The 26,109-nt window shown below is 37.2% G+C and overlaps 2 protein-coding genes and 1 long non-coding RNA gene across 3 annotated transcripts in view; 2 read left to right on the forward strand and 1 right to left on the reverse strand.

Annotated features, from left to right (window-relative positions):
- Positions 1–20,501, forward strand: part of LOC114537599 (dynein heavy chain 6, axonemal-like) — a 28,637-nt gene extending 8,136 nt beyond the window's left edge. The window contains exons 17-97 of the mRNA XM_028558659.1: positions 6–134; positions 215–328; positions 492–635; positions 759–968; positions 1,054–1,167; positions 1,285–1,383; positions 1,465–1,742; positions 1,812–1,916; positions 2,064–2,128; positions 2,216–2,304; positions 2,466–2,612; positions 2,679–2,789; positions 2,945–3,070; positions 3,259–3,414; positions 3,492–3,587; positions 3,758–3,823; positions 3,901–4,038; positions 4,291–4,444; positions 4,565–4,836; positions 5,024–5,125; positions 5,216–5,326; positions 5,422–5,511; positions 5,588–5,683; positions 5,837–6,033; positions 6,242–6,341; positions 6,436–6,519; positions 6,697–6,918; positions 6,993–7,094; positions 7,209–7,328; positions 7,430–7,577; positions 7,667–7,824; positions 7,896–8,027; positions 8,093–8,166; positions 8,350–8,447; positions 8,592–8,755; positions 8,857–8,988; positions 9,104–9,183; positions 9,252–9,332; positions 9,478–9,628; positions 9,697–9,750; positions 9,883–10,130; positions 10,314–10,380; positions 10,477–10,631; positions 10,851–10,932; positions 11,023–11,121; positions 11,300–11,425; positions 11,525–11,634; positions 11,774–11,846; positions 11,947–12,036; positions 12,150–12,232; positions 12,315–12,399; positions 12,491–12,643; positions 12,788–12,886; positions 13,070–13,201; positions 13,284–13,355; positions 13,472–13,597; positions 13,705–13,764; positions 13,865–13,923; positions 14,016–14,129; positions 14,221–14,401; positions 14,509–14,688; positions 14,803–14,909; positions 14,997–15,123; positions 15,272–15,340; positions 15,411–15,485; positions 15,639–15,755; positions 15,941–16,131; positions 16,197–16,290; positions 16,547–16,787; positions 16,980–17,080; positions 17,178–17,282; positions 17,424–17,538; positions 17,743–17,864; positions 18,249–18,419; positions 18,678–18,764; positions 18,839–18,931; positions 19,003–19,095; positions 19,177–19,237; positions 19,387–19,655; positions 19,735–19,846; positions 19,983–20,501. Coding sequence (XP_028414460.1) covers positions 6–134; positions 215–328; positions 492–635; positions 759–968; positions 1,054–1,167; positions 1,285–1,383; positions 1,465–1,742; positions 1,812–1,916; positions 2,064–2,128; positions 2,216–2,304; positions 2,466–2,612; positions 2,679–2,789; positions 2,945–3,070; positions 3,259–3,414; positions 3,492–3,587; positions 3,758–3,823; positions 3,901–4,038; positions 4,291–4,444; positions 4,565–4,836; positions 5,024–5,125; positions 5,216–5,326; positions 5,422–5,511; positions 5,588–5,683; positions 5,837–6,033; positions 6,242–6,341; positions 6,436–6,519; positions 6,697–6,918; positions 6,993–7,094; positions 7,209–7,328; positions 7,430–7,577; positions 7,667–7,824; positions 7,896–8,027; positions 8,093–8,166; positions 8,350–8,447; positions 8,592–8,755; positions 8,857–8,988; positions 9,104–9,183; positions 9,252–9,332; positions 9,478–9,628; positions 9,697–9,750; positions 9,883–10,130; positions 10,314–10,380; positions 10,477–10,631; positions 10,851–10,932; positions 11,023–11,121; positions 11,300–11,425; positions 11,525–11,634; positions 11,774–11,846; positions 11,947–12,036; positions 12,150–12,232; positions 12,315–12,399; positions 12,491–12,643; positions 12,788–12,886; positions 13,070–13,201; positions 13,284–13,355; positions 13,472–13,597; positions 13,705–13,764; positions 13,865–13,923; positions 14,016–14,129; positions 14,221–14,401; positions 14,509–14,688; positions 14,803–14,909; positions 14,997–15,123; positions 15,272–15,340; positions 15,411–15,485; positions 15,639–15,755; positions 15,941–16,131; positions 16,197–16,290; positions 16,547–16,787; positions 16,980–17,080; positions 17,178–17,282; positions 17,424–17,538; positions 17,743–17,864; positions 18,249–18,419; positions 18,678–18,764; positions 18,839–18,931; positions 19,003–19,095; positions 19,177–19,237; positions 19,387–19,655; positions 19,735–19,846; positions 19,983–20,086 — 9,957 coding nt within the window. The 3' untranslated portion in view covers positions 20,087–20,501. The remainder of the gene's footprint in view (positions 1–5; positions 135–214; positions 329–491; positions 636–758; positions 969–1,053; positions 1,168–1,284; positions 1,384–1,464; positions 1,743–1,811; positions 1,917–2,063; positions 2,129–2,215; positions 2,305–2,465; positions 2,613–2,678; positions 2,790–2,944; positions 3,071–3,258; positions 3,415–3,491; positions 3,588–3,757; positions 3,824–3,900; positions 4,039–4,290; positions 4,445–4,564; positions 4,837–5,023; positions 5,126–5,215; positions 5,327–5,421; positions 5,512–5,587; positions 5,684–5,836; positions 6,034–6,241; positions 6,342–6,435; positions 6,520–6,696; positions 6,919–6,992; positions 7,095–7,208; positions 7,329–7,429; positions 7,578–7,666; positions 7,825–7,895; positions 8,028–8,092; positions 8,167–8,349; positions 8,448–8,591; positions 8,756–8,856; positions 8,989–9,103; positions 9,184–9,251; positions 9,333–9,477; positions 9,629–9,696; positions 9,751–9,882; positions 10,131–10,313; positions 10,381–10,476; positions 10,632–10,850; positions 10,933–11,022; positions 11,122–11,299; positions 11,426–11,524; positions 11,635–11,773; positions 11,847–11,946; positions 12,037–12,149; positions 12,233–12,314; positions 12,400–12,490; positions 12,644–12,787; positions 12,887–13,069; positions 13,202–13,283; positions 13,356–13,471; positions 13,598–13,704; positions 13,765–13,864; positions 13,924–14,015; positions 14,130–14,220; positions 14,402–14,508; positions 14,689–14,802; positions 14,910–14,996; positions 15,124–15,271; positions 15,341–15,410; positions 15,486–15,638; positions 15,756–15,940; positions 16,132–16,196; positions 16,291–16,546; positions 16,788–16,979; positions 17,081–17,177; positions 17,283–17,423; positions 17,539–17,742; positions 17,865–18,248; positions 18,420–18,677; positions 18,765–18,838; positions 18,932–19,002; positions 19,096–19,176; positions 19,238–19,386; positions 19,656–19,734; positions 19,847–19,982) is intronic.
- Positions 20,493–25,868, reverse strand: LOC114537600 (protein DD3-3-like). The gene is made up of 15 exons (XM_028558660.1): positions 25,685–25,868; positions 25,490–25,543; positions 25,233–25,319; positions 25,002–25,097; positions 24,861–24,917; positions 24,588–24,669; positions 23,767–23,883; positions 23,455–23,613; positions 23,064–23,278; positions 22,692–22,943; positions 22,390–22,560; positions 22,074–22,297; positions 21,671–21,887; positions 21,222–21,550; positions 20,493–21,024 (listed from the first exon to the last, which is right to left on the reverse strand). The coding sequence occupies exons 1-15, from the start codon at positions 25,753–25,755 to the stop codon at positions 20,840–20,842; spliced, it is 2,316 nt and encodes a 771-aa protein (XP_028414461.1). The 5' UTR covers positions 25,756–25,868; the 3' UTR covers positions 20,493–20,839.
- Positions 22,208–23,775, forward strand: LOC114537601. The gene is made up of 3 exons (XR_003688604.1): positions 22,208–22,365; positions 22,816–22,970; positions 23,512–23,775. It is a non-coding gene; the product is annotated as an uncharacterized LOC114537601 (long non-coding RNA).
- Positions 25,869–26,109: the final 241 nt, after the last annotated feature.

Raw genomic sequence — 26,109 nt, forward strand, 5'->3', positions numbered from 1 at the left:
TTCAGAATCCAATCATTCTGGATCCATCTGCGGAGTCAGAGAAAGTTGTTGGTTTTCTGGGCGAATTACAAGAAAAGATGGATGATTTGCAAAAGAGAGCGTTCATGTACAAGTCGTACCAAAAGAATTTCAAAGTATGGAGAAATAGATCTGAGAAAGGTCGTCTAAACAATTTCACATCGTTCAGGATGATATACTTTATTTTATCTTGTAGGTTGAAGTAACGAAGTTTGAAGAATTGGAAGAAACACACGCAGAATTGAAACTAAAACAGACACTTTGGAATTCGAGAATTGAATGGGAGGTGAATCATGAAGAATGGATGAATGTAAGTAAATATTTGCTTGATGAGTAGCAGGAGGGGAGAACAAGGGGACAACGAGGGACAACGAGGGGAGAACGAGGAAAGAACAAGAGGAGAACGAATGAATGGCGGAATAAATTAAGATGATAACGTGGATTATATTTTATGTTTGTTCTTTTTTTTCAAGGCAATATTTGAGAACATTGATCCTGAGTTACTGACGAACCACGTTATGAAATATCATAAAGTTGTTTTGCAGCTTGAGAAAGGTCTGCCACCGAACGCTGTTGTTCCTCAACTCCGAGGAAAAGTTGATAACATGCGCCACAAGGTAAGATACAAGATCTTCATAAGAGTATCAACTATATTTATACTATACTGGATTAAGTCATCCAGAAAACTCTTTAGTCATCCTGTGTTACTACTCTCTAATTTCCCATTACATCGTCCTCAGCTTCCGGTGATATCAGATCTACGAAACCCTGCGTTAAAACAACGTCACTGGGACGCTATCCAGCAAGTCTTAGAGCACGTGTTCAGTGAAGAGGAGCCGTTAACGCTAGGATTGTTGGAGGATATTGATGCTTTTGATCACAGTGAGTCGATTCAAGAAATATCAGGACAAGCATCGAGTGAAGCTTCGCTGGAAACACTTTTGAAAAAGGTAAAACTTGTAAAGTTAGCAATAATTCATCACACCTAAACGGTTGTCAATAGCGTTGTTGTTGTTATTGTTGTTCCTCCGGAAGGTTGAAGATGGTTGGAAGACAACAGAGTTTATTGTTCTTCCACATCGAGATTCTAAAGATGTGTTCATCCTTGGTGGTGTTGATGATATTCAGGTTCAACTGGACGACAGTCAGGTAAGAAAGACATCATCTACCACATATAATGCTGTCATGAAGCAACAAGGATTGGTCAAGGAACTTTACTTATACACTAAATAATCCTACAGCACATTTTTGTACATGATTTCGCAGGTCAACATATCGACGATTGCAGGCTCACGTCATGTTGGGCCAATCAAACCGCGTGTTGAAGAATGGGTGCGACAGTTATCGCTATTCAGCGAGACACTGGTGAGTGATCGTAACTGCATGGTATATTTCTAATGTCTAGGTCACATATCAACAAACAATATTCTCATTTGTTTTTCTCAGGATGAGTGGATGACATGCCAACGAAACTGGCTGTATTTAGAAAGTATTTTTAGCGCTCCAGACATACAGAGACAACTGCCAGCCGAAGCGAAGATGTTTATGACCGTTGATAAATCTTGGAAGGAAATCATGAGAAAAGTTGCAAGATTGCCAAATGCTATGAGAGCAGCAACACAGCCTGGTCTATTAGAAACATTTCAAAACAACAACGCTTTGCTGGATCAAATTCAGAAGTGTCTTGAAGCTTATCTTGAATCAAAGTGTGTTGTGTTTCCAAGGTAAGAGATAGTTCAGTGTTTGTTGTTTTTCTTTCACATAGTTATAACGATGATTATATTCTTTTTAAGATTTTATTTCTTATCTAACGACGAATTATTGGAGATTCTCTCTCAAACTCGCAACCCTCACGCAGTTCAGCCACATTTACAGAAATGCTTTGATGCAATCGCAAGGTACGAATGCTTTATAATACATGCCGTAATCCAGTTTCATAATGCATGCATTAGTCCAGCTTATCCGAGTTCAGCCCTTCTCTATAGTTATAACTTAACCCTCTTATTTAAGTACACACTAACAACCTGCTATAATTATTTTCCAAGTTTGGAATTTGGAAGTGCTCCACCTCCGGCCCAGGATCCCAGTGACACCGCTGGAACAGATAGACGTATGTTGAAATGGTTTGGTTTATTAATTCTTACTTATTCTGCGGCGTATGTAATTTAATAAATGCGTAATTTCTTGTTTTCGCTAGCGCCCTCGCCTAGTAAAGTTGTTGAAACGAAAACAAACGATATTGTCGCGATGATTTCTCCGGAAAAAGAGAGAGTCCCACTTGGAAAGGTATCAAACTTCGGTTGAGTTTAATATACTTTATATCATTCGGTGATTCTAAACTAGCCAAATGAAAATCTTGCAATCATTTCACAGAAACCTTTTATTACTAAGGTTCAAGCTAGTAAATTCCCTGCTGCGATCAAATTATTTTTCCACATTTCGTCCAGGGTCTAAAAGCGCGAGGAAACGTTGAAGAGTGGCTTGGTAAAGTGGAGGAGTCAATGGTTGCTACGCTACGAAAGCTGACGAAATATGCCATCGGAGATTACGAGGAGAAAACTCGTGAAGAATGGGTCACGTGTCATGCAAGTCAAGTGAGGAATCTAGAAGTGATTGTAAAAATCCTGATATTTTCTCGCTGAAATGCTTTTTCTTGCCAGGTTGTGTTGACAGTTTCACAAACAATGTGGTGTCGTGATCTCACAAAATGTCTGACATCCGACGGTGATCGACTGGAAGAGTTGAAACAAGCGGAACAAACATCATTTCAGGTCTTTCCAAATTTCCTTTTTTCGAATTTTCCAGGATTTTAGGATTAAGATTTTTTAAGAATTGATGTAGACAGGGCAAACTGTACACAAAGGCACAGCAGCAAATGTTTTTCGCATTCTAATCATTCATAACGGTCTTATTCATTCTGTTTTAGAGCCTGAATAAACTGGCGGCACTCGTTCGAGGTGAATTGCCTAAAATCACACGAAGTATTTTGTGTGCATTAATTACAATTGATGTTCACGCTCGGGATATCGTCACTGGTCTTGTCGAAGCCAAGGTAATAAATAATGAATCGCTGTAATACTGTACTTTCTAAATTGATCGATCACACAGACCGTCACCTTGCTGATTCTGTAAAGAAGGATACTGTAGTGGATTTATATCGAGTCACCCAAAAGCCCTAAACCTATCTCCTTAACATCGGCTTGAGTATCTAATGCGAAAATCACGTATTGTATGGTGTAGATTGACAGTGTTGAAAGTTTCGAATGGGTGAAACAGTTACGTTATTACTGGGATCAAGATCTTGACAATTGTGTGGTGCAAATGTCTAACTCGCAGTATACTTACGGATACGAATATCTCGGTGCTTCACCCAGACTGGTCATAACTCCACTCACTGTAAGTTGTTTATGTTTGTGGTAATCTGTCAACACTCTGAGACATGTCTTGCAATGTTGTGTTTAAAATATTTCTAGGATCGATGTTATCTGTGTCTTATGGGAGCTCTGCAGCTGGACTTGGGTGGAGCTCCTGCCGGGCCCGCAGGGACGGGGAAGACTGAGACTACTAAGGTTTGAATTATCATCTGTTTTCTAAACGTAGGCATGACTGGTTATTAAATCTAATGTAGGTATGACTAACCATGATTGCTAACCCTTATCCACAGAAAGTAAACTTACATGGCTGGGGCTAGAAGAATGAAATATTAACTTCTACCTAAATTTAATTCTTTGACATTCAGGATTTAGCCAAAGCGTTAGCGAAGCAGTGTGTTGTGTTCAACTGTTCTGAAGGCATTGATTATAAGGTACGTTTAGGATTTCTTTCAAGACAAAACCATGAAGTTTGTATTTATATCATTTTATTTGTTTTTTGAAAATCTAGATGATGGGCAGGTTTTTCTCAGGTCTGGCTCAGTCTGGGGCTTGGTGTTGTTTTGATGAGTTCAATCGTATTGATATCGAGGTCTTGTCTGTCATTGCTCAACAACTGTTGACCATAAGGAATGCAAAACTTTCACGGGTAATTAGAACTATATTTATTTACGATACACTGCCTAATGATGGTGAAAACCCGGGGAAATTCCAACCCTGGGAACAAGGTTGGGGAAATTCGTTTGGTCTGTAAATTTAATCTATAAGAAATAATGTTTGATAATATTAAATGTAAACAGTACAGTGGTGGAAAAGAAGCACACCAGGGCTTTCTACATCTTTGCATGTATTCAAGATCTATCTTTACATGTAGCTATATTTTCTGACTCTATGTATTTAGGAGAGCAGGTTCATGTTCGAGGGTCGTGAGATAAAGTTAGTACCATCATGTGCAGCTTTTATCACCATGAATCCTGGTTACGCTGGGCGAACAGAATTACCTGACAACTTGAAGGCTCTGTTTCGACCCATGGCTATGATGGTTCCTGATTACGGTGAGAATATAGCTACGTAGAGGAATATCATTTTAATTACGTCATATTGTTGTATTTGTTATCTCGACGCAAACTATTTGACACGTTTCGCTCTCATGATATTCTAATATCTCTCTTCAGCTCTTATTGCCGAAGTCATTCTGTATTCAGAAGGATTTGAATCTTCAAAGAACTTGGCTCGTAAGATGGTTCAAATGTATCGTCTTTGCAGTGAACAATTGTCTCAGCAAGATCATTATGATTTTGGTATGAGAGCCGTCAAGTCAGTGTTGGTAATGGCGGGTGCATTAAAACGAGGCAATCCTAACCTCAGCGAGGATGTTGTTCTTATCAGAGCGCTAAGAGACAGTAATCTGCCCAAGTTTCTTGCTGACGATGCAATATTATTTAGAGTAAGTACACTCTCGACCACTACCATCAACGTCACTGTGTGACACTTCACAATTAATTAATCGCAATTAGGATATCGATTATTCATTAAATCGTTGATATTGAAAGTTGTGGTTTTTGAACTCTTACCATCACTCATGATCTATCTACTGACGCATTCGTGCCAATTTTTCTTTCAATCTTATCCAGGCAATTTTATCCGACCTGTTTCCTGGCAGAGAAATTCCAGATCATGATTATGGCAAGCTACAATCAACAATTGAAGATTGTCTCTTGGAACAAAAGTTACAGGTAGAATACATTGTTAGAGACCAGTCATACTGCGAATGACTTTACAGAAAAGTCAGAATAGATCTAAATAATTTTGTTATATTTTTAAAGGTCGTACCAGCCATGGTTAAGAAAACCATTCAACTGTACGAAACAATGTTGGTGCGTCATGGTGTGATGTTGGTGGGACCAACTGGTGGTGGAAAAACAACTTGTTATGAGGTATTCTTATCTGATTACTTGCTACAGACAATATGAAACATATAACCTCATGCATTGAATCTGTTTATTTTAATATCTTTGTTTCTTTCTTAAAGACATTGAAGATGACTCTTACAAGTCTTCACGCTCAAGGAATTGATGATCCTGATTATTTACCTGTTAATACTTACGTTCTCAATCCGAAGGTATGAATTTCTTCTAAAACATTTCCCCAATAGTTATTATTCGTTTTTCTCATGTTTTTTCTTCCGTTTTCTTCAGTCAATCAGCATGGGTGAACTTTATGGTGAAGTGAACAAAATGACTTTGGAATGGCAAGATGGATTGATGGCTTTAACAGTCCGCCAATGTGTTCAGGTTAGTCTATCACGGGAATTTGTTGTATATAATGATATATCCGATTATTATTATCAATAATTTAAAATAATCAATGCTTATTATTGTGATAGAAAGAAGTTATAAGTTAGTTTAGGAAGGAGGAGTATGACACAAGTTTATTCGTTCCTGTAGGACACATCTGAAGACCACAAGTGGATCGTGTGTGATGGTCCTGTTGATGCTCTGTGGATTGAGAATATGAACACAGTTCTGGATGATAACAAGATGTTATGTCTTGCCAATAGTGAACGTATCAAACTCAATGCTACCATTCATATGTTGTTTGAAGTGCAAGATCTTGCTGTCGCCTCACCAGCTACCGTGAGCAGGTACTGTACAGAATATTCTGTAATTTATTGAGATTCTGTAGATATTTTCCCACATTTTCTCACCTTGTTGTTTTCTTTCTTACCTTGTTGTTTCCGAGATCCTAATCTATGCACAATAAGAGACGCTGTCACCGTGACCGTATTTCCGACTTTCTGCAGACATTTGACTCCCAATTGTTCTCATTCGTTTGTATTTGCCTTTTATCAGATGTGGTATGGTGTATGTTGATCCAGGCCAACTTGGTTGGAAACCTTACGTCACTTCCTGGTTGCAAAGAGTTGGCGAGAAATTAAAACAAGATGCTCAGGTTGTTTTTTGACAATCCTTGTTGTGAGTTGTTGACGTATTGCGAAGTGTTGTGTCAACGTGTTCGACTAATCACTTTATGTTACGTTTTCTAGGAGTATTTGACCAATCTTTTTGACACCTATGTCGATGCTGGATTGAATTTTGTTTCAAAAAAATGTACACAGGCAATTCCTCAGGTTGGGTGAATTTCATGTTTTCCACATTCATATTTTTCATGTACAAAAGATATATGTCATGATCTTGATTATATTGTAATCTCTCAAGAGAATATATGTACGTTTGGAGCAAAGTCGTTTAAAAAACTACATTTCACACACTTCCAATTTACCTCAGTCATCCTCTATTTTCCTCAGGTAAAAATCAGCAAAGTGGCAACACTGTGCAGTCTCTTTGAGTCATTACTTCTTCAAGAAGGTACTGACCTGACCATGGACGTCAATCGATTGCATTCTTTGATTGCAACAACATTCCTGTTCTCGTTTGTCTGGTCTATCGGTGGAAATTTGATCGAGAAATGTATGGACATGTTTGATTCATTCGTACGAGAACTTTTTGCCGAATGTCATGATGTCAGGGTAAGAGAGACAATTTACTGAGGAATGTCTGGTTGTATTTGTCTTAATTTAACTTGTGATATATTTTGATACAGCAACCATCAGCTGGAGATCTCTATGGTTATTTTGTTGATACTGATACACGACGATTGGAACCTTGGGAAAAGATAATACCTTCGTTCAAATATTCTCCAGAGGTTTGTTTATTTCATTTAAGTTCGTGTTTTCATTTTAATTAGCGTATAGTGCTATTTTATATTTTTTATTTGAAGTGATCTTTGAAAAAGACTCTTCTATTCGTGTTTTTTCAGATTCCTTATTTTGATCTGCTCGTGCCTACGGTAGACACTGTTAGATTTGGTTTTTTGCTTGAGAAACTTGTCACTATTCAAAAATCTGTTCTTTTCACTGGGATGACTGGAGTTGGCAAGGTACAATAATGGATTTAACTGTGTTGTTCGTTTGTGTTGTTAACTGTGTTTATTCACGGAAGTCATAAATTGTTGTTCATTTATGTTGCTGTTTTCTTTAGTCGGTGACTGTCAAAGGATGTTTAGAAAACTTCAGCGATAAAGGCGGCATCGTTCCTGTTGTTATTAATTTCTCCGCTCAGACAAGCAGTAAGAGAACTCAAGAAATTATCGAGTCAAAACTGGAGAAGAAGCGTAAAACAATCCTCGGTGAGATGTTTTGATTTATTTCCATTGATTGAGTGTGAAGAAATTTCTGTTGTTTTTGTTATTTAAACTATTTTATCCCATCACTCCAGGAGCGCCAATCGGAAAGAAGGTTGTGATATTTGTAGATGATCTCAATATGCCTAAACTGGATACATATGGTGCCCAGCCTCCCGTGGAACTTCTCAGGCAATATCAGGATTTCAAAGGCTTCTACGATCGTGAAAAGCTCTTCTGGAAAGATATCAAGGTTTTATATTTGATTTTCTAAGAGCTGTGTGAGGTTAACATGACATTCACTTTAAAATTGTCTCTTTTCAGGATGTGATCATCTGTGCGGCGTGTGCCCCTCCTGGCGGTGGCAGAAATCCCGTCACCCCCCGGTTTATACGTCACTTCAGTATGTTCTCAATACCAACCTCAGCGGAACATACGCTCAAACATATCTTCAAGGTAAGCTTGATAATGTCATCTCGTAATTCCTTGCAATAGATTTAATTCAAATAATTTTCTTGCAGTCCATCGTCTCGGGATTTTTAACTGAGTTTCCTAACGAGGTCCGTACCGCTGCTGAAGCGATTGTTGCTTCCAGGTAATTAGAATTATATTCATTCATTTCATATTTTTAAAAAGAGTAACATTGCTATCTGTAATCTTTTCTATCATTTCTCTTGTCTCTTTGTTTCCCACTTCCTTCCTCTGAACCCCTCCTCCTTCAGTTTCTATCTTCGTTTGTCTTATCGCATATTCTTCGACAAATATTCTTTTAATTTAGCGTGGAGATCTACATGAGAATGAGCACTGATCTGCTGCCAACTCCCGCCAAGTCCCATTACATCTTTAACTTGAGGGATCTTTCCAAATGTATTCAAGGTGAAACATAAATTGCTGATATGCTACTGTATGTCCCCTCAAGCAGACTGTATCATCGTACAAAGGTCAACTTGCTTTAATCAAAATACGTGTTGAATCCGCATCGACTAACTGTGAAAAAAACAATGTGATATTATTTCTTAGGCGTTCTTCAAGCCGACCCTGGTACTGTGCGTGATTACTCTCAGATCTTCAGGCTATTCTGTCACGAAGCACAGCGTGTGTTTCACGATCGTTTGATAAATCACGAAGACAAAAAATACTTTAACACTATTCTTTCTGAAATGTCACAAAAACATTTCTCTCAGGTCAGATAATAGTTTGAAGCTGTATTCTGTTGAATTTCTTTTGTCAACTCATACTGAGCAGTGGTTGAAAAATAGGGTAACTCGATGTTTATTATTTGTAGAATGTGGATCCAGAATTGTTTGAAACGAAGCCAATATTGTTTGGTGATTTTATGAAAATGGGGGCAGAACCGTCAGACAGGATGTACGAGGAACTCACAGACATGAACAAACTTCAGAATATCTTAAATGACGTACGTTGCTATGCTTTGTGGTTCATATTAATCTGTCATCTCTGTGCATGGAGGATACTTTTCATCTTTTCATCTCTGTGCATGGAGGATACTAGAGTCATTTATTTTATTGCAGTATCTTGATGACTTCAACCTAAATTCATCCAAAGAAATGAGACTAGTTTTCTTCATGGACGCAATTCAACATGTCACAAGGTAAATTCTGACCGAATGATGCATGATTTGGTATTTATGCATTAAATACTGAATTTCTTTTTCTTCAGAATCTCTCGTATGGTTCGACAACCAAGAGGAAATGCGCTCTTAGTTGGGGTTGGTGGTACTGGAAAGCAAAGTTTGACCAGGTAAACTGCATTTAATGCATGTATGAAAATGATAAACATGTGTCTTCACATAGCGTACAGTAGCTCAACGACAGGAGATGTAATTAAGGCGAACGATTTTTTCTATAACCTTCCTGGTTCTAACGGAATTGAAAATTTTCTACAGATTGGCCGCTCACATGGCTGGCTACAAATGTTTTCAAATTGAGCTCACAAGAGGATATGATTACACTGCATTCCGTGAAGACCTCAAACTATTGTATTATTCCGCTGGTCTAGAGAAGAAACACACCGTCTTTCTTTTCACGGACACACAAGTAAAGAATAAGAATTACTGGAGAATCATTCTTTAAGTAGATTGTAATATTCTACGAATATTTTATAGATTGTTGTCGAAGAATTTCTTGAGGATATCAACAATATCTTAAATTCAGGAGAGGTTTGTACTACTTTATTTTTACAAATTATCTTTTGCTCGTTCAGAAGGAGTGAAGATTGCTTAGTGACATCCCTGATGACCATGTAACTGTTGTGGTGCATGGTAACAATGTATGACACATTATTCTCATAGGTACCAAATCTCTTCGAGCCTGAGGAGTATGAAAAAGTACTTGCTGGGACACGCCCTGCTGCAAAGGATGCTGGTATTGCTGAGAATGACCGTGATGGCGTGTTTGCATATTTCATAAGTCAAGTTCGCAATAATCTTCATGTTGTTTTATGCATGAGTCCTGTGGGTGAAGCATTCAGAACTCGTTGTCGTATGTTTCCGTCGTTGGTCAATTGTTGTACAATTGACTGGTTCATAGAGTGGCCAAGGTTAGCCATTTCATCCAAGATTGACTAATATTTTGCTGAAAATCCCCAGTTCAGGTTTTGCCACAAAGAGCTTCAGTTATGATGATAATTTTTTAGCGTTACTACTGCAAGAAGAATCACGAACAACTCGTTATTATTTTTCCTCTCATTACATGTCTCATTTCATAACAATTTCTTTTCTAGAGAAGCATTGTTTTCAGTCGCCCGACGTTTCTTTGAAGAAATTGAACTTGGTGGAGATGATGTGAAGGTATTTTTAAGCATTTTCTGTAATCATGACAAAGAAAGAAGTGGAATATTTCCCTCTATAGTTGGTTTGACTACATTATTTATGTATTTTCCCCAGGAAAGCATATCAGAAATGTGTGTTGAGACGCATCTTAGTGTTAGCCATACAGCAGAAAGATTTTACAACGAACTTCGTCGACGGTATTATACGACACCAACCAGTTACCTGGAGTTGATTAATCTTTATCTCTCCATGTTGGAAGACAGGAGAAAGTAAGTTGTTTGTTATCGAAGAATTACCATAAGTCGATGCCCACACTGAACTAAGATTTTAGAGTTTTACGTTGTCATTCAAATTCCTCAAGTCCAGGTCAAGGGTACGTTAATTTATACCCACATGACATCAACGTTTTCCATGCATCGTGTCTGGTCAACGTTGCTTCTGGCGGGTAAATTATTTGGTGGATGACAAAGCAATTTTCTTTTATGTAGAAAATTAGTTGGTGCTTGTGATCGTGTCAAAAATGGTTTGAAGAAACTCTTGGAAACAAATGAGTTGGTCGACAAAATGCAGGTTTGTATTTTTTTGTAGAAAGACAAATACTTTGTTACGTTTTAGGAAGAGAAGAACCTTTTTAGAGGTTGTTTTGATATGATTTTCTAGGTGGAGTTGGTCGCTCTAGAACCACAGTTGAAACAAAAATCTCTTGACACAGAGAAGCTGATGGAGAAATTGCAGATTGATCAAGAAGAGGCGGACAAGGTGACTATTTTGATTTTAATTTATTATAATAGTTTACACAAGAGTTCTAGGAGAATCCATTCTTTTGGGCTCCTTTCTTGCCATACTTGAGAAATGATTTTAAGCACATGTTTCACTGACTGTATTACAGAAACAACACTATCGAATAAACAATTTTTTTCTTGTTCTTCTGTTTTAGGTTCGTAAAGTTGTGTTGGTTGATGAAAGTGCAGCAAAAGAAAAAGCAGCAGAAACAGAGGCCATTGCTACTGAAGCACAGCGAGATTTGGATGAGGCGTTACCAGCACTACATGCCGCTAATAAGGTCAGTGAAGATGAAGGAAGGCCGATAGAGTATACGGCATTAGGGCAGGAAGGGGGGTTAAAAAAGATGAATATCAATTCTTCGTTTTGTTTCGACTAGGCTTTAGATTCTCTGGATAAATCAGACATTTCAGAACTTCGAGTGTTTACGAAACCTCCCGAAATGGTCATGACTGTCATGGAGTCGATTTGTATCTTACTTGGTTCGAAGTATGTAAACATTTATAAACCATTTTGTGTGTAGTTGCAGTTCTTTTACAATTCTCACAAACTATAGTTGTTGATGGCCTGTTTGATTCTTTACGAAAAAAATCCAAAGCAAAATTCTCACAATGTTTTAATTATATAGACCTGACTGGGCGACATCTAAGACCCTGCTTGGCGATTCAAATTTCCTAAAGCGTTTGATCGATTTTGACAAGGTTTGAACTTTTATTATATACGTTGCACCAATTATTATTCCCTAAAATTCGTACGAATGCGCATGAACTAGTTCTAAAACTATCGTCTTTCTGGCCTCAGGACAATATATCTGATGCAACTTTGAAGAAACTGAAAAAATATATGGACAACCCAAAATTTGTTCCTGAAATCGTCGAAAAGACATCAAAGGTGAAGATATTACACTGGAATACACTAGTTGTATCCCTGTAAACTTTGTGATTGGTTAATGATGTATTTTGTGATAAGTTAAGATAAAATTATCGTGATGTTTTTATTAATAGGCTTGTAAATCAATGGTGATGTGGGTTCGTGCTTGCGACCTTTACGCCAAAGTATTCAAGACAGTTGAACCAAAGCGACAGAAGTATTCAAATATTCTGGTCAATTTGTGTTTCACTAATGATGAGTGGACTGTTTTAACGACTTCTTCTCGTTTTTACTTTTAGACTCGCTGCTGCTCAAGTTGAACTCGATGCAACCATGGCAACCCTTCGTGAGAAGCAAGCCAGCCTAGCTGAAGTGGAAGCACAGGTCTGTTTAAATAAAAACTGGTTATCTGATTGTCATTAGGCTCAGTGGGATAAAACCATTCCTACTCAATTCTCTGTATGTCCATATTCAGATTGCAGAACTACAAGCTCAATACGACCACAGCGTGGCAGAGAAGGAGGAACTAACACGAAATATCGCACAAACCGCTGCTCGACTAAAACGCGCCTCCAAACTAACCACAGCTTTAAGTGATGAACAAGTGAGATGGACTGAAAATATTGCGGTAAGATTCACGTCTTCTTGTTTACTTAAATATCGCCACAATGGAGACAATTAGCATAACTTGCGTTTCACACGAAATCAACCAATTAAGTCGTCGATTAACTGTGGCCAATTTCTCATTTGGATTTTTGTGTTTTATTTTTAGGCATTTGAAGTGGAAATTGGTAATGTTGTTGGTAATGTGTTTATTGCTGCTGCTTGTGTTGCATACAATGGAGCGTTCACGAGTCTTTACAGAGAAGAGGTAAAAACAGTTGAAGTTGAATATTCGCTGAGTTTCTTTCTGGCCATTTTGCATCTTCCTAATCTTCCTAGAGTCCGGCAACTATTCATCAATATTAATGTCCTTTGTTACCCGTGCCTAGTCTAGTCTAAACTAGTAAATGTCTTGGTTTCATTTCTTATGTCGTTGTTCTCCTACTTTTAGTTAATATCTCAATGGATTGCGAAGTGCACCGAACTTCAAATTCCGGTGTCAGAAAATTTCACGTTGGTCAATGTTCTGGCAGATCCATTTGAGATACGGCAATGGAATGCTGATGGTTTACCCAGGGATAATGTAAGTACAGCGTGAAAATAGTGCAGCCAGGTGAATATAGAACGTGCTTGACTGAGATTGACATGTTTTTGTCTTTTTCTAGGTATCTATAGATAATGCTATCCTAGTGAAGAATGCAAGACGTTGGCCTCTCATGATTGACCCACAAGATCAGGTTCGTCTTGTATTAGTTCCTTTGTGTTTCCTTTATCAAGAACCTACACCACACTATGACATGTGGCATTTGTTTATCATCTATGACAAAAAATACTGACAACAATATTTTTTCAGGCCAATCGTTGGATTCGTAATAAGGAGGCGAAAAACGGACTTAAGGTGATCAAGCTGACAGATGGAAATTATCTTCGCACGTTGGAAAACTGTATAAGAATTGGCATGCCAGTTCTACTGGAGGAGGTTTGTATGATTATTGACTATTTCACATACTTTGTTTCATACTTTGTTTCATACTTTGTTTCATACTTTGCTAACGTTTCGCCAATTTTAAAATTTGTTTATCTTAGGTTGAAGAAACATTGGATCCTGCTCTTGAACCTGTTCTCCTCAAACAAACGTTTATTCAAGTAGGTTTATTTTCCATATATGCCACTATTCGGTTAATTCTAATACTGTATTTTTAGCTGATAAATATATTATAAACTTCTTCGTTAATTTTCCTGCTAGGGTGGTCGTCTGCTTATAAGACTTGGTGACAGCGATATTGATTATGATAAAAACTTCAGGTAGAGTCCTGTGCATGTTCTTGTAATCTTGTAAACCATACGAGAATTAGGTTTATTTTAACTTGATTGACAACGAACAACATTTCTTCCAGATTTTACATGACGAGCAAGATGGCTAATCCTCACTACTTACCAGAAGTCTGCATCAAGGTCACCATCATTAATTTCACCGTCACAATATCTGGCTTAGAAGATCAACTCCTGGGGTAGGCACCACAAGTGTACTTCTTGAATTTTGCTCGTCAGAATTACAAAGTCTGATGGGGGTTTTTAATACGAGATTTATTTCCTTGACAGAGATGTTGTTCGTCTGGAGCGGCCTGACTTGGAAGAACAAAGAAATCAACTGATTGTTCGCATTAATTCAGATAAAAATCAATTAAAAGCGATCGAAGATCGTATTTTGAAACTATTGTTTCATTCTGAAGGCAATATCCTGGATGATGAGGTCTTGATTAACACACTCAATGAATCCAAGGTAATGTTCTACATTGAAGGAATATGTCACAAATCTATGGCTAACGTGAATCATGATTATACAACACTCCACAATGTGTATCCATGTGTGTCCATGTGTATCCATAGGTAACATCGGGTGTAATTTCCACTCGTCTTCTTGAAGCAGAGAAAACAGAGTTAAGTATTTCCACAGCACGAGAAAAATATCGTCCAGTCGCAACCAGAGGATCTGTTATGTATTTTGTTGTTGCCAGTCTGGCAGAGGTTGATCCAATGTATCAGTATTCGCTCAAGTATTTTGCCCAGGTTTGTTTAAAAAATTAATCTCATCATGTTTTCGCATGCACAGTTTTAACTTGACCTCTCAAAGTTACGGCTAAACCTCGTTTCTTCACTGTCATGTTTGTTATGTTTCTTTAGCTTTTCAATACGTGTATTGAGAAAAGTGAGAAAGCAGACGATTTAGATCAACGTTTAGAAATTCTACTCAACAATTGCACCAACACGGTGTTTGAGAATGTTTCCAGGTAATTGATTGTGTTTAATGCCAGGCTACAACAGGACACAAATCCTTCCTCAGAGATCTTATTTGCATTCTATTACGTTGAAAACAGAGGATTGTTTGAACGACACAAGATCGTGTTTTCCTTCATGTTGTGTGCTGAAATATTGCGTGAACGAGGAGAAATTTCGACCGAGGAGTGGAATTACTTTCTGCGTGGTTCACCCTCGTTAGAAAGAGTAAGTTTTAATTACTCTTTAGTTAGTTTACATGATAAAAATAAACATTAAATCATTGATTCAATCTAATCTGTGATCCTAATGTTATGTATGCTTCATGTCTAAAACTACAAAAATAATAAATTATTTCATTCCTTCTCATTTATAGGAGCATCCAGCGAAGCCGGATATTCCTTGGTTGACAGACAACATGTGGAATACGTGTTGTGATCTTGAGGTAATTTTGTTCATTTTCGAGACTAGGGGACTCATTTGTTGCCATTTCACGAACTGTTTTGTGTTTTCAGGATGATTTATCATTTAAAGATTTGAAGACAATCATTACCAAGAGACCTCTTGTTGGAAAAATTGGCTCATTGGAGGTAAAGATCGGTCTTTGAAATCATCTTGTTGTCTTCGAACTAGCCGCTGTCTTCTCTTCTTATCCTTCCATCGTACGTTGCATTTGGTCTGAATAATCAAAATGCAAACACGCCTTAATTCAATGCATGCTTGTCATTTATTTTTGTCGCCAGGTTAACATCAACCCGCCAGAGTGGGAGGGATACACAGGGGAGACGAATGACGAAGATGATCTCAAATTAACGGATTTTGAAAATCTTATTTTAATTAAGAGTTTCCGCGAAGAAAAGGTCAGTGAATTGACAACAGTAACGATCATTTTCTATCATTGTTGCATAATTCCTATATTTTCTTTCAATCTTGAAGATTGATCACATTGTTTCTGGAATATAATATCTTCCAATCATCTGCTTCTGAGCTATATAGTGCCCAGCCACTCAGTGGTAAACCTGACTAATCTCTGCTCTCTTCTCAGGTGGTCTTTGCCGTTGGGCAATTTGTTTCAACAAATCTTGGTCGAATGTTCATTGAGAGTCCAAACACTGACCTATCATTACTGTACAAGAATATGGCGTCGGCGATTCCGCTTGTTTTTATACTTTCCACTGGCTCTGACCCGATGAACGCTTTCTTGAGATTCGCTAAAGAAATGAGTTATACTGAAAGGTTGGTTCACATCTCAATCACTTCTCGTTATTTATCTTGTCTTCACATTAATTTCTCTTTTGAAGAGTGCAAGCAATTTCACTCGGCCAAGGTCAAGGACCGGTCGCAGAAAAAATGATCAAGGGAGCGTTAAAATCAGGAGACTGGGTCTTCTTACAGGTGAAAAACTGAACTTTCTGTACCATCTATCTCAATATCAAGTCTTTTAGTTCTGTGCTGATATATCTGTCCATCACATTTCCAAGCACTTGCATAGTTAGCCTCTATTAAAATATATGAGCCTAACCCCAACAAGCCTCTATGAAATTATATAAGCGCCCCCATTAGACAAAAATCCTGGCCACGCCTCTATTCTCCACGGTAAACTTATATACTGGATAGTTGTAATAGAAATGAATTCTCCATCTTTCACCAGAATTGTCATCTGGCTGCATCGTGGATGTTAAAAATGGAGTCGATAGTTAAAGCGATATCTTCTGGTGAAGTTGAAGTGCATGAAGACTTTCGTCTGTTTCTCAGTTCAATGCCCACGAAAGTATTCCCAGTAACTGTCCTTCAAAACAGCGTCAAAGTCACAAACGAACCTCCCAAAGGACTTCGGGCCAACGTCAAGAGAGCTTTTGGTGAACTGAATACAGATCCATTTGAAAACCACGGTATAATATATCAGTACCCTATTATCAGCAATACATTATTGTAGTATTTACTCAAACACTTGACGATTATTATCGTCTTTGGAAAGAAGCTGGTGCTGCCAGTTAATAGAACTTTTTACAAGATTTAAAGATTTATAGCGGGAAAGAAAAATGGTGATTTGCAATTATTTCGATGTTATTTTTTCATTCAAGAACTTGGTGTCTCATGGCGGAAACTTGTGTTTGGTTTGTGTTTCTTCCACGCCATCATCCAGGAAAGAAAGAAGTTTGGTCCTTTGGGCTGGAATATTAAAGTAAACATTGTTTAATGCTTGTGAATGGTTGATAATATCACCTCATATTCTTCTCTCAATGTGTGACAATACCTTTCCTTTTTCTCTGTTTTTTTAGTACGAGTTCAATGATTCTGATCGTGAATGTGGTTTGGACACTTTGAAGATGTTTATTAAAGAATCCAGGATTCCTTGGGATGCTCTTGTCTTTATCACCGGAGAGGTAGATTAGTCGAGCAATTATAATATCAGAAAGATGCACAAATCATTAATGAATAAATGATTCGCTGTTTGACTGATAATTCTCTAATTAAATGATTTATTTTGCCTTGGTGTAACAACTAAATTCGTGTAATAATTTTAGATAACTTACGGAGGACGTGTCACAGATGAATGGGATCAAAGATGTCTTCGGACTGTTTTAAAAAGATTTTTCGCTCCTGAAATTCTCGAGGAAGGATACAAATTTTCACCTTCAGGTTTGGCATTACGTATAAAGAACTGAAATTGTTTGAAACCCTAGGGACTCTACTCTGTGAGAGCTCTTCTGTATGAATTGAATATTACCAAAATAATTTCTGAGCATTGTATTTAGATTAGTCATGCTATAAGTACACTCAAGAATCATGGTCTACCTACTGTATCATATGTAATCTGCTTGACAGTTCTTCTCTGTTTTTAAGGTATCTACTATCCTCCTGAGTTGGATGGTTTATCAGATTATCGACAATTTATTGATGATCTTCCCATGAATGACGAGCCTGAAGTGTTTGGTATGAACGAAAATGCAAACATCGCTTTTCAGGTATGATTTTCGTTCTTCGCTGGATCACTGGATCGTTATCTTCTGCATGTGTTTCTACAATGAAAACTATAAAGTAATTAATGATATTCTTGTACGTTTGCATGGTGACATCAAAGAAGTAAATTACAGTAGCTTGTAGGTACACCACGTAAATATTTAATACTGCAAAGCTTTCGCTCCGTTAACCCGGGCCTTCATCAGTGCCTTCATTATTGCAATTCATCATTGCACTGATGAAGGCCCGGGTTAACGGACCGAATGCTTTGCAGTATTGAATACTTACGTGGTGTACCTACAAACTAATTTACTTACAAAGTAATTAGCTAATTGCAATTCTTTATATTCTCTGTTCACCATTTTTTCGACCATTATTTCTTTTTGTAGAGTCAAGAAACTCAGACTCTGATCACGACTGTCCTTGATGTTCAACCACGTCTGGTCAGCAGTGGCGGAGGGAAGACTAGTGACGAGATTGTGTACGAACTTGCTGAGAATATTTTAGGAAAAATTCCAGATAAACTTGATATGGATAAAGCTAATAAGGCTTTGTTTGAGGTACGACTACACATATTATTAATTGAATTCAATAATCAGTTGTCCCAAGAGCGATACTCTTTGATGCAGTTACTGCAGGAGATTAACCTGAACAGCAGAAATATTTTTCAATATTTCGTGGAGTAAAACTAGAATGAAACAACAGAACATAACTCGTTATATTTTGAGTATTTTACAGGAATCAAAAAGACATGCATATTTTGATTTGAAATAGGTCAAGACTATGTGTTTCAACAATTTTTTCTGTCTTCCAAATAGCTGGATGCAAATGATCGTGTGAATTCGCTAACAACTGTTCTCATCCAGGAGGTTGATCGCTTTAATAAACTCCTCAAAATTATCAAGGTATGCCGGTTTTGATCATTATGGAGTTTGAGAGCGTATCACATCATCTTGTAATAATTATTTATATTATCCAGGAGTCTTTACAACAACTTCAAAAGGCGATTAAAGGTTTTGTTGTCATGTCTTTGGAGCTCGATAAAGTCTATACGTGTTTTCTTAACAACCAGGTAATTAAATATCATGTCTTATATAGTTAAGATTTGAACACGGTTTATTTTCCCATCTTTATTCACTCTAGGTGCCTGAGATGTGGTCTAACGCTGCGTATCCATCACTTAAACCATTGGGTTCATGGGTGAAAGATTTAGTTATGCGAACAACCTTCATCTTTGTAAGAACTACATTCACCTGAAGTTCAATGAAAGAACTATTCATGCTTTTTCATCCCAATAACCTTTTTTCTATTTTGTAGCAATGGATGGTTCATGGTTTGCCGCGATCTTTGTGGATATCAGGTTTCTTCTTTCCACAAGGTAGAATAACTTGAATCCTTTTTAATATTGGGCCCTCAGCTCTAACAGTAAATGAGTCGAATACGACAGTAAACTTATGACAGATGGTACATGACAGTCGTCTTATACTACATGGGTTACAGTCTAACCGATGCCGTCTTTCTCCACAGGTTTCCTTACTGGTGCCTTGCAGAACCACGCTCGTAAATACAATCAGCCAATCGATCAACTGTCCTTCCGCTTCACAGTCCAGTCAAAATACTGCAATCAAGAGGAGTTTAGTGAGATGATAGAGTTACGTAATGATGAGATCATTGACGCAAATCTTCCTCCCATGGTCGAGGATGGAGTGTATGTTCATGGCCTGTTTTTAGACGCTGCAAAATGGGATGATAAAACTATGGTGTTGGTCGACGCACTCCCGGCTGAAATGAACCCGGTAAAGGAAAAATCTTGCTTTAGAGTCTAAATGTATGCTATAAATTGTTAATTTCATTATGCTACAATACATTTTACAGCCATTACCAATCTTGCATCTGGAACCGGAGATGAATTTTGTTCCCGACAGTACAAAATATGTTTGTCCACTTTACAAGACCTCAGCAAGAGCAGGTGTTCTTTCCACCACAGGTAAGCTGGTGCCACTAACCTGTACTGCATCATGGCCTAAGTTGTGAACATCATCGTGACCACGTCTATATATACTGTATATAGGTTGAGATATCTGTTCTCTACCTTATGTCGTTGTTTATATTTTTTTCTACAGGTCATTCAACAAATTTCGTCATTGCTGTTCATCTGCCCTCAGATATGTCGTCAGATTTCTGGATTGCCAAGGGAACTGCTTTGTTATGTCAACTGAATGATTAAGCCAGGTTTAATATTTTGTATAAATATGTAAATGTTGTATAGTTACTAGACTCTAGCGTGAGTCAGTCAAGTGTGTAATATATATCTTATAAGTTATATTTTTAACAAAATAACATTCATAACTATGATAATTTAGTTGTAGTCCGAATGCCTCCTGCACGACAAGAGATTGTATGAAACTCTTCTTCACTGCAGCGTATTAAACTCCAAAATACCCGATTTGATTGGCCAATCCCTTCACAATCCCCCTTCACAGACTATAGTTAGGAAAAACCTGGGGACGAGGATGCTAGGCCCCGGGAGTATTGTAATGTGTATGTACGCTGGACGTTTTGTAAAAAGTCGAAGACCAACCTTCAACCAAGTCAAAGCTCGCCTTGTTTACGACATGAATGAAACTCAGGTATTTGACATTATTTTATTGCTGTTCCGTAGCATTCTAATTTCTAACATTGGCAATTAAGAATTGTGTGAAAAATGTATTTATAAATAATTACATGTAAAAAATGTGTGTAATAATTTCTACAAAGTTAGACATTATTTCCATTATATAGTTAGATATTACAGCAACATCTTAATGGTTTGGTAATCGCATTCTGAATTAGAGGTTACACGAATCTACCTACTGTACCCTACCCTACCAAGCATTTTCAACGTGAGCTCATGATCTCACATATCACTGAAATAATTACATGACTGAAGATCGACAATTTCAAGCAAACGTTTATAGTATGAATGACGTTATGATTGATCCTAAACAGTGCGCTGTAATGATCGATGACAGTTGGTAAATGTTCGTCGGGTGCTGTGCCATTTTTCAGGATGCTTGCGACAGTAGATGGTCGTACCAACGATAATTACCACCACAATAAGACAAGCAATTACCACACCAACTATCAAACCGACGTTGGTAGATGAACGGGCCATGATAATACCACCTTAACAACAATTCTTGCCGTTAGTTTTATAGAAGAATTTAGCAAACTGATAATAAATTTGCCTTTATTAATTAAGTTTTTCGGTTAAAGAAATACTCTGCATGCATGGTTTTTCCAAATAACACGAACAATAACATCTTACATGTTTCAGCTCTTTATTATAGCAAAATTCACGGTGAAATTCTCGAAATTCTAACCTGAATCAACCTGCATTTTTGCGACTCCATCTTCAATATTTGAATCGACTTTACGCCACTCTGGTTTATCTTTATCTGATTTATAGACAGTTACTGTTCCTGACATACTCGAGTCCACTTTCAACGTCACAGAGAATTTCTTATCACCATCAGTTAACTTCTCTTGTGGATTAATCACCAGGAAGTTACTGGCGTAACTATCACCAACATCAACAGATCCACCCATGGCTTCGATCTGTGACTCACCATCGCTTTTTGACCATTCCTCAAGTGTGATTGGTTTAAGGCTGTTGAATGTACCACGTTCCACCCACACACCTTGGACATTGCTGAAAAATTAAAATTCTTTATTTCTGTTTGGTCTCCTGGAGATGGTCATCGACTATTGGTACTTTGTAATGTGGTTGTAGTTAAACTATGAATGGTTTTGGAACAGAAGATGAACTTACCTCTCGCCAACGGTGACGTTTCCTCCATTCCATCCTATCTTCTTGGAGCTTACAGCGGTATCACTGACAACAATCTTGCCTTTTTGACCACGATTTGAGAAATTATTGTTTCTTGAACACATGTAATGATAAATGCCGTTTGAAGTCACCTTCCTGGGGCCGAGATCAAAGTATGTTCCTGCGTCATCCAGTTCAGACATTTCCCCGCCATATTGAGCTGCAAATAATATCATATTTTAAGAACATTGGGGGAAATCTAAACTACATGTTTAGATGTTTTCTTAAGTCAACGGGGAACGCACGTTAAAAGCATGGTCACAGCAATCTCGTAATGAACCAGCCGGGAAGTATAGGAACAGAACCTCTGGAAAAGATCTGGCCGCCGATTAAAAGCACATCATACCGTTATCTAAGATGCTCAAGTGTTGTAAATCTTTTCTTCTAAGACCCAGAAATTCTGCTTTATCCAAATGTTGGGGATAATTATTTCCCCAGTGACCATACGTTCCTGACTCTGGAGTTGCTTCTTTGTACTGTGGACCTCGTAGCAAGACAGCGTTGTTTCTATCAGTTCCTGCTTTGCCTTGACCATCATTGTTTTTAGGGTTCGTGTTTGAACCAGTCCATCTGGAAGAACAAAGTTTAGTATTTACAAGGATGATAAATGTTTAATGTCGTGGGAGACCCCGGTACAGGTAAGAAAAAGACAGACAACTTACTGAAAGTGAACATAGTCTCCATTTCTTATTCCCAGTCTGTTAGGTACAAAATCATACTCTACAGCAGGATATACTTGTACAATATTTCCACGTTTACCACGTACATTGAGATTATGGACAGTCCTTCCAGCTAGGTTTGCAGGTCGTGATCTGATCGCGAATGTGTGTGATCTTTATAGAGTAGAAAGAGAAAAAAAAATTGAGGGTTAATAGATAAATACTGTTGACAATATTGTGAATTATGAAACTGAATATATACAGTGCACGAGTGAAACGTATATACAGAAAAACCCGAGGCTCACCTGTCTTGAAAAACACGACCGAATTGATTGGTGTTAATTGCCAACCTCAATTCAAATCCTTCATCTCCATCTCCAAATATTTTGACTTGAGGATTCTGTTTATAAACATATCCCCTTTTTTTAGCTTCTTCTTGGTCCATATCATACTTAGAAGCAACATCTAGCTGTGTTTCTCGTTGTCCCCTTGGTGTGTTGAGTGATGCATTCACACTGGAGTCCCAGCCATCAAATTCGCCAGTTGAAATGTTGTATCTATTGAATTCAATTGTGTAATTATAGGTATGTGATGTTATTTATTGTTTTGGGCAAGTGAAGGTCTTGCATAACTAGTTGTGCATGGTACTACCATAGTTGTGGTAATCATAGTTTTACCTTATCCTGAGAACACAATTTTCTTCATTTATATTTGGCAATGTCCAATTGTAAGCATTTGGAAAACCACCAATCCCATTTCCTAGATGATTGTCACGTGACCAGTCAGTCTCGCGACATTCTGGAGGAGGCAACCCATGGGATGGTCGAAGTACCCATTCACCACGCAGCGCCGTACCATTTGGTGATTTCACTAAATTTGTTTGGATTTCTTTCTAATTTTGTAACAAATACATTTAACAATTTTAGTTTTATGTGCATGCAGAGCCACTTAGGGGAGCCAGAGGAAATTTCACTAGACCCTAAGTTAAGCCCTGGTGAAATAATTCTAGTTTATGTCTGTAGTCTGCTTTTGTGGTAACCATGCAAAGTGATACTGAATTTAACCTACCAAACAATCTTCTTCATTATTAGGGATTTCATAATTTCGATAATTTTTTTTTCTCAGGTATTCTTTTGGCAACACACATTCATAACGGCCCTTCACATTTTCACTTTCTCTTTCATAAAATGGACATCGGGTTGCATCATTGGTGAGGACTGCAATATCCTAAGAAAATCCGGTTTGGTTATTGCAACTGATACAAGCATATGCATGATATTTTAAATGTATATAGATGTTTTATGTGGCTGGCTTACATGTGTTTGACAATCTTACAGACCATCATGGCAAATAATAATTAGGAAATAAAAAATTTTAAACCTTCCAAGGTGATGGATGCCAATAAGGATAATAATCTCTTTCTTCTGGGCACTCATAACCACGTCTGGTTCCTCCAGGGTTTTGCCGAGTTGCTCTTGCTGAATTTTTCTTTAATTTCTTAAAATATTCCAATATTTATGAATTATATTAAGTGTACATCATAATATTTCATATGTTTTTTGAATGTGGTTTTGCGAAATAAAACCATAGGAAGCCCAGACAAATGAGTTGAAGTTAATAAAAATCCGTAAAACACTTGAGATATGTGTTAAAATTAATTAAAGTATGTAATATGCTACAAAACTACTGTTAGAACCATGTATGTAGCGTGCTCCAGAGGCGCTGCCATTTGACTATGCAACTAGTGACGTAACTTACTATATTATTAGGAAGGATGGAAACTCTCGCCTCAATTTTCAACATGTTCACAAATTAAAACCGTTTTACTATAGTAATTTGTGTTTTAATTTGTGAACATGTTGAAAATTGAGGCGAGAGTTTCCATCCTTCCTAATAATATAGTAAGTTACGTCACTAGTTGCATAGTCAAATGGCAGCGCCACTGGAGCACGCTACATACATGGTTCTAACAGTAGTTTTGTAGCATATAACACACTTTAATTAATTTTAACACATATCTCAAGTGTTTTACGGACTTTTATTAACTTCAACTCATTTGTCTGGGCTTCCTATGAATAAAACTAATATAAGTGATAACTACTGTAATATAAGTGGTAGGCTTAATGTGTTACTAAATCTAATAAGACATATTTTCTTAATTTGCATGGATTCTAAAGGTACTGCATTGTCTTCATAATTACCTGATCCGCAGTAAATAATCCTCTATTCCGTTTTCGAAAATTACACTTCTTATAATAATCATAATCTTCATGCATACCAAATCTAAAATAAATTAATTAGGTAAACATAAATTTATGAAGAGAATGAATAAATAAATAATATACTGCAGAATGCATTCTCTTTCTTTAATTGAAAAGGAAAGGCAATCCCAAATCTATTTCTATTCTGTAGACATCATTTTGTAGCTGATTCTACATGCCAATGGTATGTTTGAATATACCATAAAAACTTACGTTTTGTCTCTTTTGCAGTCATAATTCTTGCATTGAACTCGATTGTCAGGTATTGTCCTATACAATGTTAGAAATATATTTGATTATAAAATTATACCACTAGCAGTATGTTTTGTTTTTTATATTGTATTTTAAACTCACTGTGTAGTTGTACCATCTCGAACCAAATCTCCACACATGTATTGTAAAATAATTTCACAATTATTATTTGGGTCTCCACAGGAATGTTGATTTGTCCTGATAAATATATTATCACAATCATTATTCATCAAATACGTCTTTATTAATAAAAATCTATTTTGTCAAAATCTTTTGCGTTTGAATTGAGAAATATCAATAAAAGATTTAAAAAATTTTTACTAAAAAAATTACCATTCCACAGAGAGAACAGAACCCTCGTAATAATAAAGACTACCAACATTGTATCCACCGCGATTATTGTTTTGTGAATCGAACAATCTACGACGTAAAAAATTAAAAAACATCCGGGTTTAAAGTTTGCGATACAATTAGAAAAAAGATATTGGGAAAAAAATCCATCAGATTTTACATGAAAACTATTTGCTGAGGTATTATTGAGTATTAACTGCGACATTGTTTTATTATTATAGAATAATTAATGACCCTACCTATTAGCATTATTTCTCTCTCTTTTTGCTTCGTCCAGTCGATTATTTGAGCCCCTGTAAAATCGAGTTTTTAGAAGATAAAATATTGAATTTCGGAAGTAGTTTACTAACACCCTTTGACTAGCACCAAGATCTTAAATTATTGTCAAGGAAACCTTTTATATCCAAGAAGGAATTTGATATTTGAAAGCTCACCTTGGATTATGCATATAAATATCCCCTTGAACCGTAGCTAAGAAGAACAAAATACAAGCAAGCTTTGCCATCGTTTTAAGCGAGATTCCACTAAATTAGATGTTGCAAGTTCTTATACAGAAGTGTTTACTATGAGCCACTAGTGATATAGTCACTAGCTTTGCGCAATGTTTATAAAACTAGATCTTATGACATTTCAAAGCGGAAGTTGCGGCCTATTTCCGTCTATGTTTCGCAGCCTTGTAGCTTCCCTTATAAGGGAAGAAATGTTATAACGAAACTCCGGGGGCGTCGAACAGAAAGGGGGAGTGTAAGGCGAACCCTATAATCATATGCTATGAACCCTTTGCGCAAGTTCTGTTGTCAATGGGTGTGCAGCAAGTGCACGAATGCAAACGACGGTGGTAGCAGCATTATTTTACCGG

The sequence above is a fragment of the Dendronephthya gigantea genome, unplaced genomic scaffold, assembly GCF_004324835.1.
Source record: "Dendronephthya gigantea isolate DGI-Jeju-01 unplaced genomic scaffold, DenGig_1.0 000160F, whole genome shotgun sequence".
Classification (NCBI taxonomy): domain Eukaryota; kingdom Metazoa; phylum Cnidaria; class Anthozoa; order Malacalcyonacea; family Nephtheidae; genus Dendronephthya; species Dendronephthya gigantea.